Raw genomic sequence first — 13,383 nt, forward strand, 5'->3', positions numbered from 1 at the left:
TCTACAGAAAAAAAGAGACAAAACTGTGAATAAGGACCAAGAAGATAATAACTATGTAGAGGCTTAAATGTTCTGAGTTTATTTCATTCTGGAAATCTTATTGTGAATAATACAAGAAAACAACCACAGAGTCATCTTATGCTCACATATAGGGATTTCCGGTGTGTAATCGAGCACTCAGTTAATAGGTGAGTGTATTACCAGTAATCGGGAGATGAGACAATGGCAATTTTAGTGCACTTTTCCGGTTTGATGACCACTTTAGTGCAAATCCTAGTATACAGTGAGTTATGGATATCTCTATCATATCACTTACGTACAATTAACATAGTGTGCAGTTGTACATTCAGTATCTTGCCCAAGCACACTAAAATAAGGTTTTTATTAAGTTCACAATGATTCCATTCTGGGGGTCCTTTGACCACAATAATCATGAGTACCATGTTCAGACCCAAGTGCCTCTGGGTTCATCAGGAAGAATGTTAATGTTAAAGCCATAAAAGTCCTTGCATCTGTTGAATATAATCTTCAGTTTTTAATTTGTCCCTGCTCGTGTCAGCAGCCTGCGCACTGTCCTGCAGCTGGTGGTGCATGATGTCCTTAGCGATTCGCATGCTGGCAGCCTGTCCCCCAGCCAGGTTTACTGCATGAGGTCCAACCTGTGTGGTAAGATGGGGAAAAGGAAGGTTCTAGGTTGCCAGGGCCAGTTTTTGTACATTAAAACACTATGAATATGAATAGAGCATATATGAATAGAGCATACCTGAATAGCGGCGTACTGCCCCATCAGGTAGAGTGGGCACCCTTCTGTCCATTGTAAACTTTCTGATATGCACGGCCATCCGTCCATCACCTTCAAAGGGCACGAGCCAGAAACATTTTATTATCTGAGTATTTTCTGGTTCAGGGTATATAGTACAAAAGCACATTCTGCTTAACATCTGCTAATTTATATTTTAACATTTATTTTGTTCCACATTTGTATACAAACAATAAAACTGTACTTAAATAGAACATTTTCTGCTAAAACACACCTGAATTGGGAATTCTCTAATGACTTCAGAAAGCAATGGGTCTTGTTTGACATCAAGTTTGCAGCCAGTGGCGAGCCAGATCATGTCTCCTTTCCAGTGGTCCCCAGAACTGAGAGACAGACTCCAGGCCTGGTTCCTGTAGTCCCAGCTGGCTTCACTCACCTGGAATATCAATTTAGATAGGAGTATCTAAATTGAGTAAATCCATAACAGTAAGCCATAGGTAGATTAAGTAAATAACACTGATCTCCTTGTACTGTTGGGAAACCTTGAGGCTTTGCATTAGTGTCGATGAAGCCACCTCTTTCAGTGGGATAATTTGCCTTAAGATTTTGCAAAAACTGTTCTGGCAGAAATCAGGGGACCTTTAGACTACACTATCAGTGAGTTGGTTGGTTGGTGGTGTGTTTAATTAGGAGTATTCTTAAAAGTACATCTTTAGATACTTTTATTTTTCACATCGGTTGAGATAGAGCTAACTGCACTAGTTTTGCATAGAAGTGCAGATAATGATTATTTTCACGTTGCATTTATCAGCTTTTGCATTCAGTGAAAGGTAGCTTTCTAACTGTCTTGGTGTACTTATGTATAGTAATTGTTGGAAAAATAACTTACAGCAGCAAACTAAACCATGTCTAAGTTGAGTCAAATGAATATTATCAGGTAAAATGTATGACATTTTCCTTTCAATTGTTAGCAAGTGGAGGTAAGAAGCCACATAGAAAAAGGAGACTTGTATCTAAAGTTCAAGTATTTTATGTCCTTTTTCTACCAGGCTCAGGAGGAAGAGCAGTCGCCCACCAATCGGAAGGTCGGTGGTTCGACTCTGGCTTCCCCAGGCTACATGTCGAAGCGTCCTTGGGCAAGACACTGAACCCCACGTTGCCTCCCAGTGTATCACTGGGGTATGAATGTGTGTATGAATGATTAGAAAAGAAAAGGACGTAGTTAAGAATATTAAGACGTGCTGTATGAATGTGTGTGAGTGGGGTGAATGTGGCATGTAGTGAAGCGCTTTGAGTGGTCAGTTAGACTAGAAAAGCGCTATACAAGTACAAGTCCATTTACCACGCACTGTATAAAAGACGAATAAAGCCTTCAGTTCTAAAATGTGAACTCAAAGTAGAATGCAATATCACCCACGGCCACTAGAGTTTCGCTCTTTTTGTAAGTCGTATAATTGACTGTCAGATGTGAAGCTTATTCCAAAAATTCTCAGACTCCAATAAAGTCCGCATTGCTTTGCGGTAAGACGTATTACATCACTTCCTGTTGCTTTGTGTGTGCACTGTGACAGTTCTCGCTCTTCTTGAACTACTAATAATCACCTTATTTCTCCCTATAATTTACACATCTTGCATAGTTAACTCTATCCCATACTTGTTATATTCTAACGCTCACTCTTACAGATCTTTAGTTTTTATTTTTCACTTTTTAGCAGTGTGTCTGGTTCTCTAGCTTAGCATGGCTACCAGTTCTCTTCCTCTATCTCCTGCTTTCACCTGCTCCGTGTGTCAGATGTTTAGTTACTCCTCTGCCTCCTTTAGTGGTAATGGTACATGTAACAAATGTAGTCTTTTTGTAGTTTTGGAGGCAAGGTTATCTGAATTGGAAGCTCGGCTCTGCACTGTTGAAAACCACCCGATAGCGAGCCAGGCCCCTTTAGTCAGTGCGGAGCCACCTAGCGTAGCTAGCTCTGTTAGTCGTCCCCGAGCAGATCCCGAGCAGCCGGGACTTAAGAGTGGCTGGGTGACTGTCAGGAAGAGGCGTTATAGTCCTAAAGTCAAGCCCGTGGTTCACCATCAACCTGTCCACGTTTCAAATAGATTTTCTCCACTCAGCGACACACCCGCTGAGGACAAAACCCTGGTAATTGGCAGCTCTATAGTCAGAAACGTGGCATTAGAGACACCAGCGACCATAGTCAAATGCATTCCAGGGGCCAGAGGGGGCGACATAGAATCCTATTTAAAACTGCTGGCTAAGGATAAGCGTAAATACGGTAAAATAGTTATTCACGTCGGCGGTAATGACACCCGGTTACGCCAATCGGAGGTCACTAAAATTAATGTTGCATCGGTGTGTAATTTTGCCAAAACAATGTCGGACTCCGTAGTTTTCTCTGGACCCCTGCCAAATCTGACCAGTGATGACATGTTTAGCCGCATGTCCTCATTCAATCGCTGGTTGTCTAGATGGTGTCCAGCAAACAACGTGGGCTACATAGATAATTGGCAATCTTTCTGGAGAAAACCTGGTCTGATGAGGAGAGACGGCATCCATCCCACTTTGGAAGGAGCTCTTCTAATTTCTTGAAATATGGACGAATTTATTAGTCATCCAAAAACATGACATCCCAGGGTTGAGACCAGGATGCAGAGTTGTAGTCTTACACACTTCTCTGCGGCTTCCCACCTGATGCTGCCCCCCCCTCAATCAAAAAACACAAAAGGAGCAAATCCTCTTGTGCAAAAAAAATTTAAAACAAAAACTTTAACTGAACAAAAACATCAAACTATTAAATGTGGTTTGCTGAATATTAGATCTCTCCCTTTGAAGTCTCTGTTAGTGAATGATTTGATTTGTGATCATCATATTGATATATTTTGTCTTACAGAAACCTGGCTGCAGCAGGAGGATCATGTTAGCATTAATGAATCAACTCCCTCTGACTATTTAAATGTTCATGTTCCTAGAACCACAGGTAGAGGAGGAGGAGTGGCAGCTATCTTCAGATCAGGGTTACTAATCAGTCCTAGACCCAAGATTAGTTTTAGCTCTTTTGAATCTCTGATTCTCAGTTTTTCCCACCCAAAGTGGAAATCACAAAAACCTCTTGTGTTTGTTGTTGTGTATCATCCACCTGGCCCTTATTCTGAGTTTCTCTCTGAATTCTCAGAGTTTTTATCCCAGTTAGTGCTGAGTACAGATAAAGTCATTGTAGTGGGTGACTTTAATATTCATGTAGATGTTGAAAATGACAGCCTAAATATTAAGTTTAATTCTATATTAGACTCTATTGGATTTTCTCAAAGTGTTCACAGACCTACTCACTGCCTTAATCATACCATTGACCTTGTGCTGACTTATGGCATTGAGAGTGAACAGTTAACAGTGTTCCCTCATAACCCTGTCTTGTCTGACCATTTTTAAATAACTTTTGAATTTACATTACTTGACTACACGGTTTCTGAGAAGAATTCTACATATAGAAGGTGTCTGTCAGAGAATGCTGTAACCAGATTTAAAGAGTTGATTTCATCATCCTTTTCTTCACTGCCATGTGCTGATATGACAGAGGACGGCTACCTAAATTTTACTCCAGTAGAACTTGACTCTCTTGTTGACAGCACTACAGCTTCAATGCGTACAACACTGGACAATGTTGCCCCTCTGAAAAGGAAGGTAATCAGTCAGAAGAGGTTGGCTCCTTGGTATAATTCACAGCTGCGTGCGTTAAAGCAGACTGCAAGAAAGCTGGAGAGACAGTGGCGTTCCTCTAATTTAGAAGAGTCTCAATTAGTCTGGAAAGATAGTTTAATAACGTATAAGAAAGCACTTCGTAAAGCTAGAACTGCTTATTATTCATTATTGATAGAAGAGAATAAGAATAATCCCAGGTTTCTTTTCATCACTGTTGCCAGGCTGACAAAGAGTCCGAGCTCTGTTGAGCCATGTATTCCTTTAACTCTCAGCAGTGATGATTTCATGAGATTCTTCATCAATAAAATTGTTTCTATCAGAGAGAAGATTAATGGAATCCTTCCCATTATTATCACTGATGTATCATCAAATAGAGGAGCTTTAGAAGTATCTTTCGAACCTGAATTGTATTTAGACAGCTTCTGTCCAGTTGATCTTTCTGAGCTAACAACAGCAATAGTCTCTTCTAAACCATCAACTTGTATGTTAGACCCAATCCCAACCAGACTGTTCAAGGAGGTTTTCCCCTTAATTGACACTTCCATATTGGATTTGATCAATCGGTCTTTGTTGATAGGATATGTACCTCAGACTTTTAAGGTTGCTGTAATTAAACCTTTGCTTAAAAAACCTACTCTTGATTCAGAAGTGTTGGCTAATTATCGACCTATATCCAATCTCCCTTTTTTGTCCAAAGTTCTTGAAAAAATAGTTGCAGTTCAACTTTGTGATCATTTACATAGAAATAATCTGTTTGAAGAGTTTCAGTCAGGATTCAGAGTGCATCATAGCACAGAAACGGCACTGGTGAAAGTTACCAATGATCTCCTGTTAGCTTCTGATAGCGGACTTGTTTCTGTGCTTGTCCTGTTGAATCTCAGTGCTGCATTTGATACGATCGATCACAGCATTCTGTTACAGAGACTTGAACATGTTATTGGGATTAAAGGAACTGCATTAGGCTGGTTTAAGTCATATTTATCTGATAGATTCCAGTTTGTTCTTGTAAATGAAGAATCTTCCTCACACGTTGGAGTAAGTCATGGAGTTCCTCCGGGTTCTGTGCTTGGACCAATTCTTTTTACTTTATACATGCTTCCATTAGGTAACATTATCAGACAGCATGGCATAAATTTCCATTGTTATGCTGATGATACTCAGCTGTACTTATCTATGAAACCAGATGAAACCTACAGGTTGGTCAGGCTACAAGCCTGTCTTAAAGACATAAAGACCTGGATGACTCAGAACTGTCTGCTTTTAAATTCAGACAAAACTGAAGTTGTTCTCTTTGGACCTGAGCGCTTCAGGGAGAAATTGTCTAGTTATATAGTTACTCTAGATGGTATTTCCTTGGCTTCTAGTTCTACAGTGAGGAACCTTGGAGTTATTTTTGACCAGAATTTATCATTTGACGCACATATAAAACTGGTTTCTAGGACTGCCTTCTTTCACCTTCGTAACATTGCCAAAATCAGGAACATCCTGTCTCAAGGTGATGCAGAGAAACTAGTTCATGCATTTGTTACTTCAAGATTGGACTACTGTAATTCCTTATTATTGGGCTGTCCCACATATTCTCTGAAAAGCCTCCAGCTGATCCAAAATGCTGCAGCCAGAGTTCTGATGATAACTAACAGGAGAGATCATGTTTCTCCAGTTTTAGCTTCTCTTCATTGGCTCCCTGTTAAATTCAGAATAGAATTTAAGATTCTTCTTCTCACATATAAAGTTCTTAATGACCAAGCTCCATCATATCTTAAAGATTTAATTGTAAGATATTTTCCTAACAGAGCACTTCGCTCCCAAACTGCAGGTTTACTTGTTGTTCCCAGAGTTTCTAAAAGTAGAATGGGAGGTAGAGCCTTCAGTTATCAGGCCCCTCTCTTGTGGAATAAGCTGCCAGTAAATGTCCGGGAAGCAGACACCCTTTCCACTTTTAAGATTAGGCTTAAAACTTTTCTTTTCGATAAAGCTTATAGTTAGGGATGGCTCAGGTAATCCTGAAACATCCCATAGTTAAGCTGCTATAGGCTTAGACTGCTGGGGGACCTCATCTGTCACACCTTTCATCACTTTGCTCTCTTTTTCCCCCTGTTTAATTTCACAATTGATTTTATGTACATGTGACATTATTGTGGTTATTAACCTATGTTTCCCTGTTCCAACAGATATCCTTTGAATGGCGTTATGGTGTTTTTCCCCCCTCTTTTCCCTCTTTTCTGTCTTCTCAAACCCCAGCTGGTCGAGGCGGATGGCCACCCTTCCTGAGTCTGGTTCTGCCAGAGGTTTCTTCCTGTTAAAAGGGAGTCGTTCCTTTCCACAGTCGCCACAGGCACGCTCAGGACGGGAGATTGGACTGAAGACACATTTCGGTGCAATCTGTTGGTTTCCTTAGCTAGGATATTAATTTTTTGAATTGGCTCTATATGAATTAATTGGATTATGATTACAATGAATTGAATTCCAATTGGCTTGAATTGGACTATATTACTTAAGTGCCTTGAGATGACAATTGTTGTAATCTGGCGCTATATAAATAAAATTGAATTGAATTGAATTGAATTCAAAAACACCAATTTCATGGAATCCTAAGTAGATGTAATGAAACCATTAGCCAGATTCACTCCATCTGATTTGTGTGCTGGTTGTCCTTCAGAAAATAATTAGCTAATCTAATAGATATAAGTCCCCAAAGAAACACGTTTGTTTAATCAACTGTCAAGGACCACTCTCCAGCTCCACTCTCTATTCCAAATACGGTCACTTTTGGCCCTAGAAAGGCCAACAGGGTGGCAGTTGAATGCTTAACTGTTGGAGCACAGCACTAATCAAATCACAGCCCAAATTACAACACATACACACAAATGAGCACCTTTATAAATCTATGGGGGACGTTCAGTTTGTGAATGGCTTTCCAAAATCTCTGGCTCCCGTACACTCTCATTCAAAAGGCATAAACTTTTTTGGGTATATCTCCACCTGCTGGTCCTACCCTGCTCACTTCTGGCTTGTAAAATGAAAAGAGAAAGACTGAGGAACTCTTCTATACAACTATTCATCCTGTCTCGTCTATTTCTCAAAACTGTCATCTCAGTTCACTTGTCACTTATCTCAACCCTCTGTTCACCATGCACGTGTACTATTACCTCACAGTATGTCTTCACCTCCACCTGTCCATTCAGTATGGAAGGCTGCAGGTGAATGTAGGCTTCTGGGGTCACGGCTCCTCCTTTCCTTGCTTGGCGAATCATAGTCAGTCGTTTGTGGAGACTCCTTTCATTATAGAACTGCCGTAGGTAGGCTTGGCCGTCCATCTTAATGCCGTGCTCGACATGGGAGTAACGGCCCACCAAGCTCTCCACATCACCCACATCGAACTGTTTCAGCTGTGGAGGAAACAGTAAATGCTGAAATGTGTGGGGACAAACAAGTGTAGAGACAGTGTTTTTAAATTGCTGATCTACATGCCGATGCACACAGTCACTAGACCTGCAGGTGTTTTCTCATGACCCACGTCACATGGCTGGCCCCTTGCTGCAGGGCAATTGAGACGACATGAGCGCTGGTCAGACCTCCACCAACTACCATTACTCTCTGCCCTGCCTCACACACTACATACAGGCCTAGACACACATAAGCATACAGCACTTGTAAAGGAAGACGTGGGCTGAGGATGGGTATTAAAAGGTCACTAAAGTCTGAAGATGAACAGAGGTTTCAGGTCAAAGGCAAGACATGAAATACTCTGGCGAATGTTAGGCTTTTAGATGTTTCAGTCATCTTCTCTTCATTGATAAAAACATTGTTCCCAAGCAAAGTTTTTCAAGATGTTGCACCATTTTCAGGTGAAATTTTACTCACCACGAGTAGTAAAAGTTTCTTCCTGTTTCTGACAGTCTGTTTCAGATAGTTTTTGCTTAGAGTTTGGCAACTGGTGCATAAGATTAACTGTGTGTTGCAGACGCTCCTCTGGGTAGCTCTCGCCAATACTTTTCACCCAAGAAGGGATGTTTGCCATCTGTGCTCGGGTTGGACCTGTTGCCATGACGACCTGACAAGCTTTTAGTATGCCGCCTTCTCGTAGTTGGACTTGAAAATATTTCACTCGCTTCCTTGCTCCATCTTCAATCCTTTTGACCTCTCCTTGTCCTCTTTGTTTTTCTTCCATCTCTTTCTTGTCCTCCATCACTGGTATGATGTGCTCTACTGTTCCCTTCACTAGCACTCCATCTAGTTTGTATCGCGTCACCTGCATGAGTAGATTAAAAAACTCAAACAATTCAGAAAATCTTATTTTACAACAACAAATCTGTTAGCTTGCCACTCAGATGAGGTACCAAATGCAAAATGCAACATTTCTCAGGATACAGTGTCTCAGAAAATGCACTCGAGCAAAGACAAGGATTTGATAGAAAACACAACAATATGTCTGAAAACAGCATTTAAAAACACAACAACACAGAAAACAACATTCTTAAAAACACAACAAATTTGTTTGAAATGTCAGGTGGATCATTTTGGTGAGGTTTTGTTAGAGAGACTTTTGGTCTTGTGGAGGAATTTTGTGGAGGAATTTTGTTATTTTGTATTCATATTTTGTAATTATGTTTTGTGTTCTTTATGTTTTTGGTTTTGTTGTTGTGCTTCATTAAAAAGGACCTTTTCTGAAATTCCAGTTATCTGTCCGATGATCTTGCATTTCACACATTATGTTTACAATATATAGTCTTTTTCTGGCATTTGTGGTCGATGTAGACCAGAGTTAAGAAAATACTGACCCTTGATGCCCCCTACAGTATTACCAAAAAGTTCAGAATACACTTATCTTGGGAATGAATTTGATCTCTATGAAGATTCTAAAAATCCCTTTGTGTGTGTGTGTCATTTTTTTTTATTTTGGAGGTAACGGCTTACAGGCAATAAACCACACTGTTGAAGACTAACAAACGCGTTAGGGCATCAAAATTTTATATCATGAATGTGGTGTAGGAAGGGGAGAAATTAAAGTCAATGTATAATTAAAGTCCTGTCATAACCTATTTAAACAGAATACTTTCTAATCAGTCAGTCAAACCCAATGTCAGCAGGGAAACATTTTTCTGACCTGCTCTTTAAAGAAATCCACACTTAGTTGCGTTCCCGGTAGACTGAAAGACAAACTGTTCTTCAGTGTGGAGGTGATGTTCAGACGCTTCTTTTCCTTTTTGCCGAGCCGCATGTCATTGAAGAATGCATTCTCATCCAGAATGTAAACCTGGTCTGGAAGACTGTGAAGCTCGTCTGAACGCTCATACTTCAGAACAAACTCTTGAAGGGCTTTCTGTCAGGGACGATATTCATACAACTGCTCATTAACATTTACACAGTAAGAGCTTTTTCTAATTTCTAGTTCAAGGGAAGTTGTTTGTGTTCATACCTTATTCAGAGGGTCTGTGTGCACCAGGGTGTGCGAGCGCAGGTGAGGGATGTTCAACGCTGTAAACTGACTCTCCCACAAAGCAGTCCACTCTCCATAAGTATCTACCACTTGGAGACTGAGCGGTGGGCAAATGGTCCTCTCTGATATCTTTAACTTTGCCAGCTGCTCCTCCAGCGTCTGGCCTGCAGAGACCAATCACAAACACATTTAGAGTAAAGTTTGATTGATTAGGATGTGACCCATGCAGGCTAAAATTAATATTACAGACAAACTTACTATCTATTTTAAAAATACACTTACATCAGACCTCAGAATCAGCACAGAGATCCCAGATTTGTTCAGTGGATCAAACACAACGAGTAAGAGTAAAACTCAATGGCAAAACAATGTAGCCTGTGTTTTTATTATGTAATCAAACATGGGTTTGAAGTAAAAAACATATGACACTGTTGGATTGATTTTAAGTACAATTTGACACTACTTTACTTGTAATACACCATGTAATGCACCATATTTGAGAATAGTTTTGCTTTCAGATTAATTTTCTAGTTGCAAACCTTTTCTGTGTGATTGCATGATAAGAACTCAAAATTAATCCTTGCTTTACATGCTAATGCACTCCTTTTTGTCTGAAAAATCAACACTAATGCCAAAATGTTTTGGTAAATAAAACACCGATATTTATAGAATTAGGAACCAATTTTTGAAATGCCAAGTCAACCTAAGAAGTGTAAATGTAAATGAGCAGTTGTGTGAATACCGTCTCTGACAGAAAGCACTGCGGGAGTTTGTTCTAAAGTCAAAATTATTTTGATTCATGCAAATCAAAAATAATTAAACACAGTGATGTCTCAATGAGTCACATTATGAGAAATCTATAAATATCCAGACCTATTAAGTCACCTGCCTTTTTGACAATGTTTATTGTGACAAGTCATATTTTTTAACTCACATCAAACCAAAAATTTGACTAATTAAATGGAATGAGCAGGGAGCCACAACTTTCTATCACTGAATTAATCATCATAATGATTGCTTTGACAGCTTTGTTAATCACCTAAATGTTATTTGAGTACGCCAGTGAGTCAAAGTCATAAAATTTGATCTAACTAATTAAATTTATTAACTTAAAGTGAGCATATTGTACCAGCCTTCACCCTTCTCTTCCGCTTGCCACTGCAATGTTTGTTGTTGGATGTTTCAGGGTCTGGCTGAGACCTCTGAGGATCTGAGCAGGAGAGGGAGAGAGGTTGGTCATGTCCATGGTCAGAATTTGGATCAGGGTCAGGGCTGGACAGCAAGCTCGCCAAGGTCAGGGCATGAGGGCCACCTCCTATTATTAACACATCGAGCACGACCATCTGAAACACATAATGACATCACACACATCACTGGCAGACAAAAAGGACAAGGTTATTGAGCTCCTCAAAACAAGTGTGGAAAAGACTTAATTGTACTTTCAAAGCATGTCTTCTGATAAGAGTTCATTCCTTAAACAAAAGCATATTGCTTTTCAGTAAAACTGCTATCTTTATGCCAGAATTAATCTCCAGTGAAAAGTCAAACATGTTTACAGCACACCAAAATATACAAAATAATTATCAACAGAAGGCATTTTCTAATTTTACTGTGTTTTCATGCTATGATTGTTATGTTACTTCTCATATAATATGTATATGTTGAGAGCTAAAGGTCCTTTGAACTCTGTATGACTTGAACTACAGATTTACATTCCAGGCAACACAATGTCTGTTACTTGAATAGATATCAATTAGCACTTTTTTGAGCAGGGAGTTCCTGTGAAAGTGGTTCATTATCCAGTATTAAGACCATTTAAGCAAGTAAAATATACCATTCATGCCACTGTAATGAAAACTTTTATCAGCTGCCATACACACGATTAAGCAGAATATCATATTGCTTGCTCAGGACATCACAGTACCTGGTTGACCTGTCAGCGTATGCCAGCTTGGTGGAAACGTGGTCAGTCCCTCGGCTCTGGCATTCTGCAGTGGACGGTGGTGGGCTTGAAAACTTTGCTTTGCGACAGTGGCGTGTCACTCTCATGTAACTCAATCCCCTCCAGCTTCTACAGATTTAGTTGGACTTCACAAGCTCCAAAGGGAAAGCTGGAAATAGCTTCAGCGAGTGTGCATGCGTGCATGTGTGTGTACTTACACGTGTGTACTGTATAAATTTAGTAACACACTCATCCCAGTATCAACACATCAAAGCCATAACACAGGTGTAAATCTTTGCAGTCTCATGCACTAACATGAGCACCTTACTTATTTCTGTTTCTCCTTCACAAAAAGAATAAAAGCCTCTTATCATCTCATTCAAAGTCAACTCCAGAAGTTATCAATCCTCTAAAAAAACTCATCTGTGTTCCTCAAAATTGTTCATTTCAAAGTTTTTGCCTTTTAAAGAACCTTTTGTGACCTTAAATTGGTTTGTGGTATGACAATACCTTTTTCCTCATTCAGTGAATATGGCGCCATTAATATGCTAATATATCTCTATTTAATATCTCCGTCCACGAGCAGATGACACTGCCTGCCCTGTTTACTCTGACTGTGTTTACGCTATGCCATGTTTAGCACTTCTCATTTTTTTGGTAATGAAACAGTAAATGTTTGAACTAAAGAGTGATTCTGAACAGAAATTCCTTTCTGTTTTTTCCACAATATTAGAAATACACCACTCACCAGTCAGCCAGATAACTGATAAGCTGAATCCAAGCTAGCTAGCAAGCCGCTCTGGTGGCTCTTGCTGTCTGAAGCTCCTGGTTGGCCTCGCTTTTACTGCGTTTTCCACCTAAGTTGTGTTAACTTTCCTGCAAACTTGTATTACAGAACCTCCATAAAGCCCCACCCAGCACGATGTCAGGATAGATTTCTACAATCTTTTTACTTGGGACATATCAACTGTCTGACCTTGGTGACCTTGACATTCATGGGCTAAGTTCATCAAAGCAGCTCACTACAATCACATTATTCTCATAGCTGGCAGTTTCAGGCAGTTTCACAATGCACACTTTCAAATATTTAGGAAATACATTATTGTAGATGAATGAAAGCAGCACTTTGTTTACAAGGCAACCTTCCAAAGCACCTTTTCTTTTTTTCTGACCAAAAATTGTTATCATGTCCATGTCCTCTTGCTTTATTGTCCTGTTTTGATGTGGAAAAAAATGAACTCATTAAAAGTTGTGGCTTATGAAAAGCCTTCATTGCTTCTGTGTAGTTTTATGAAGAAAAACACAATGGTAAAAAGGATTGTTTACTTATCACTATGTGATATAACTTTAATATTGTTACAGAGGAAGTTGGACACATTTATCTTGTAGTTCCCATGTACACGCTGCACCACAGTCCAATCTTGATTCCTCTTCTCTTTGCAAGATTTTTATTCCAAATGTTGACACTCTAACACTGTTCTTGTGTTCTTGATCTTGTAAAAAATTACAAATGTGAAAATCAAGAAATAGAAGCTAAAGATTTG

General features: G+C 39.7%; 1 protein-coding gene across 1 annotated transcript; it reads right to left on the reverse strand.

Moving 5' to 3' along the window:
* Positions 1-48: 48 nt before the first annotated feature.
* Positions 49-11,942, reverse strand: LOC140302453 (uncharacterized). The gene is made up of 10 exons (XM_072381276.1): positions 11,822-11,942; positions 11,027-11,240; positions 9,877-10,061; positions 9,565-9,780; positions 8,322-8,709; positions 7,950-8,083; positions 7,607-7,846; positions 1,035-1,196; positions 764-853; positions 49-659 (listed from the first exon to the last, which is right to left on the reverse strand). Exons 2-10 carry the CDS (start codon positions 11,238-11,240, stop codon positions 489-491), a joined length of 1,800 nt encoding a protein of 599 aa, XP_072237377.1. The 5' UTR covers positions 11,822-11,942; the 3' UTR covers positions 49-488.
* Positions 11,943-13,383: the final 1,441 nt, after the last annotated feature.

Source organism: Leuresthes tenuis, unplaced genomic scaffold (genome assembly GCF_036924035.1).
Source record: "Leuresthes tenuis unplaced genomic scaffold, fLeuTen1.0.hap1 SCAF_2, whole genome shotgun sequence".
Lineage (NCBI taxonomy): Eukaryota > Metazoa > Chordata > Actinopteri > Atheriniformes > Atherinopsidae > Leuresthes > Leuresthes tenuis.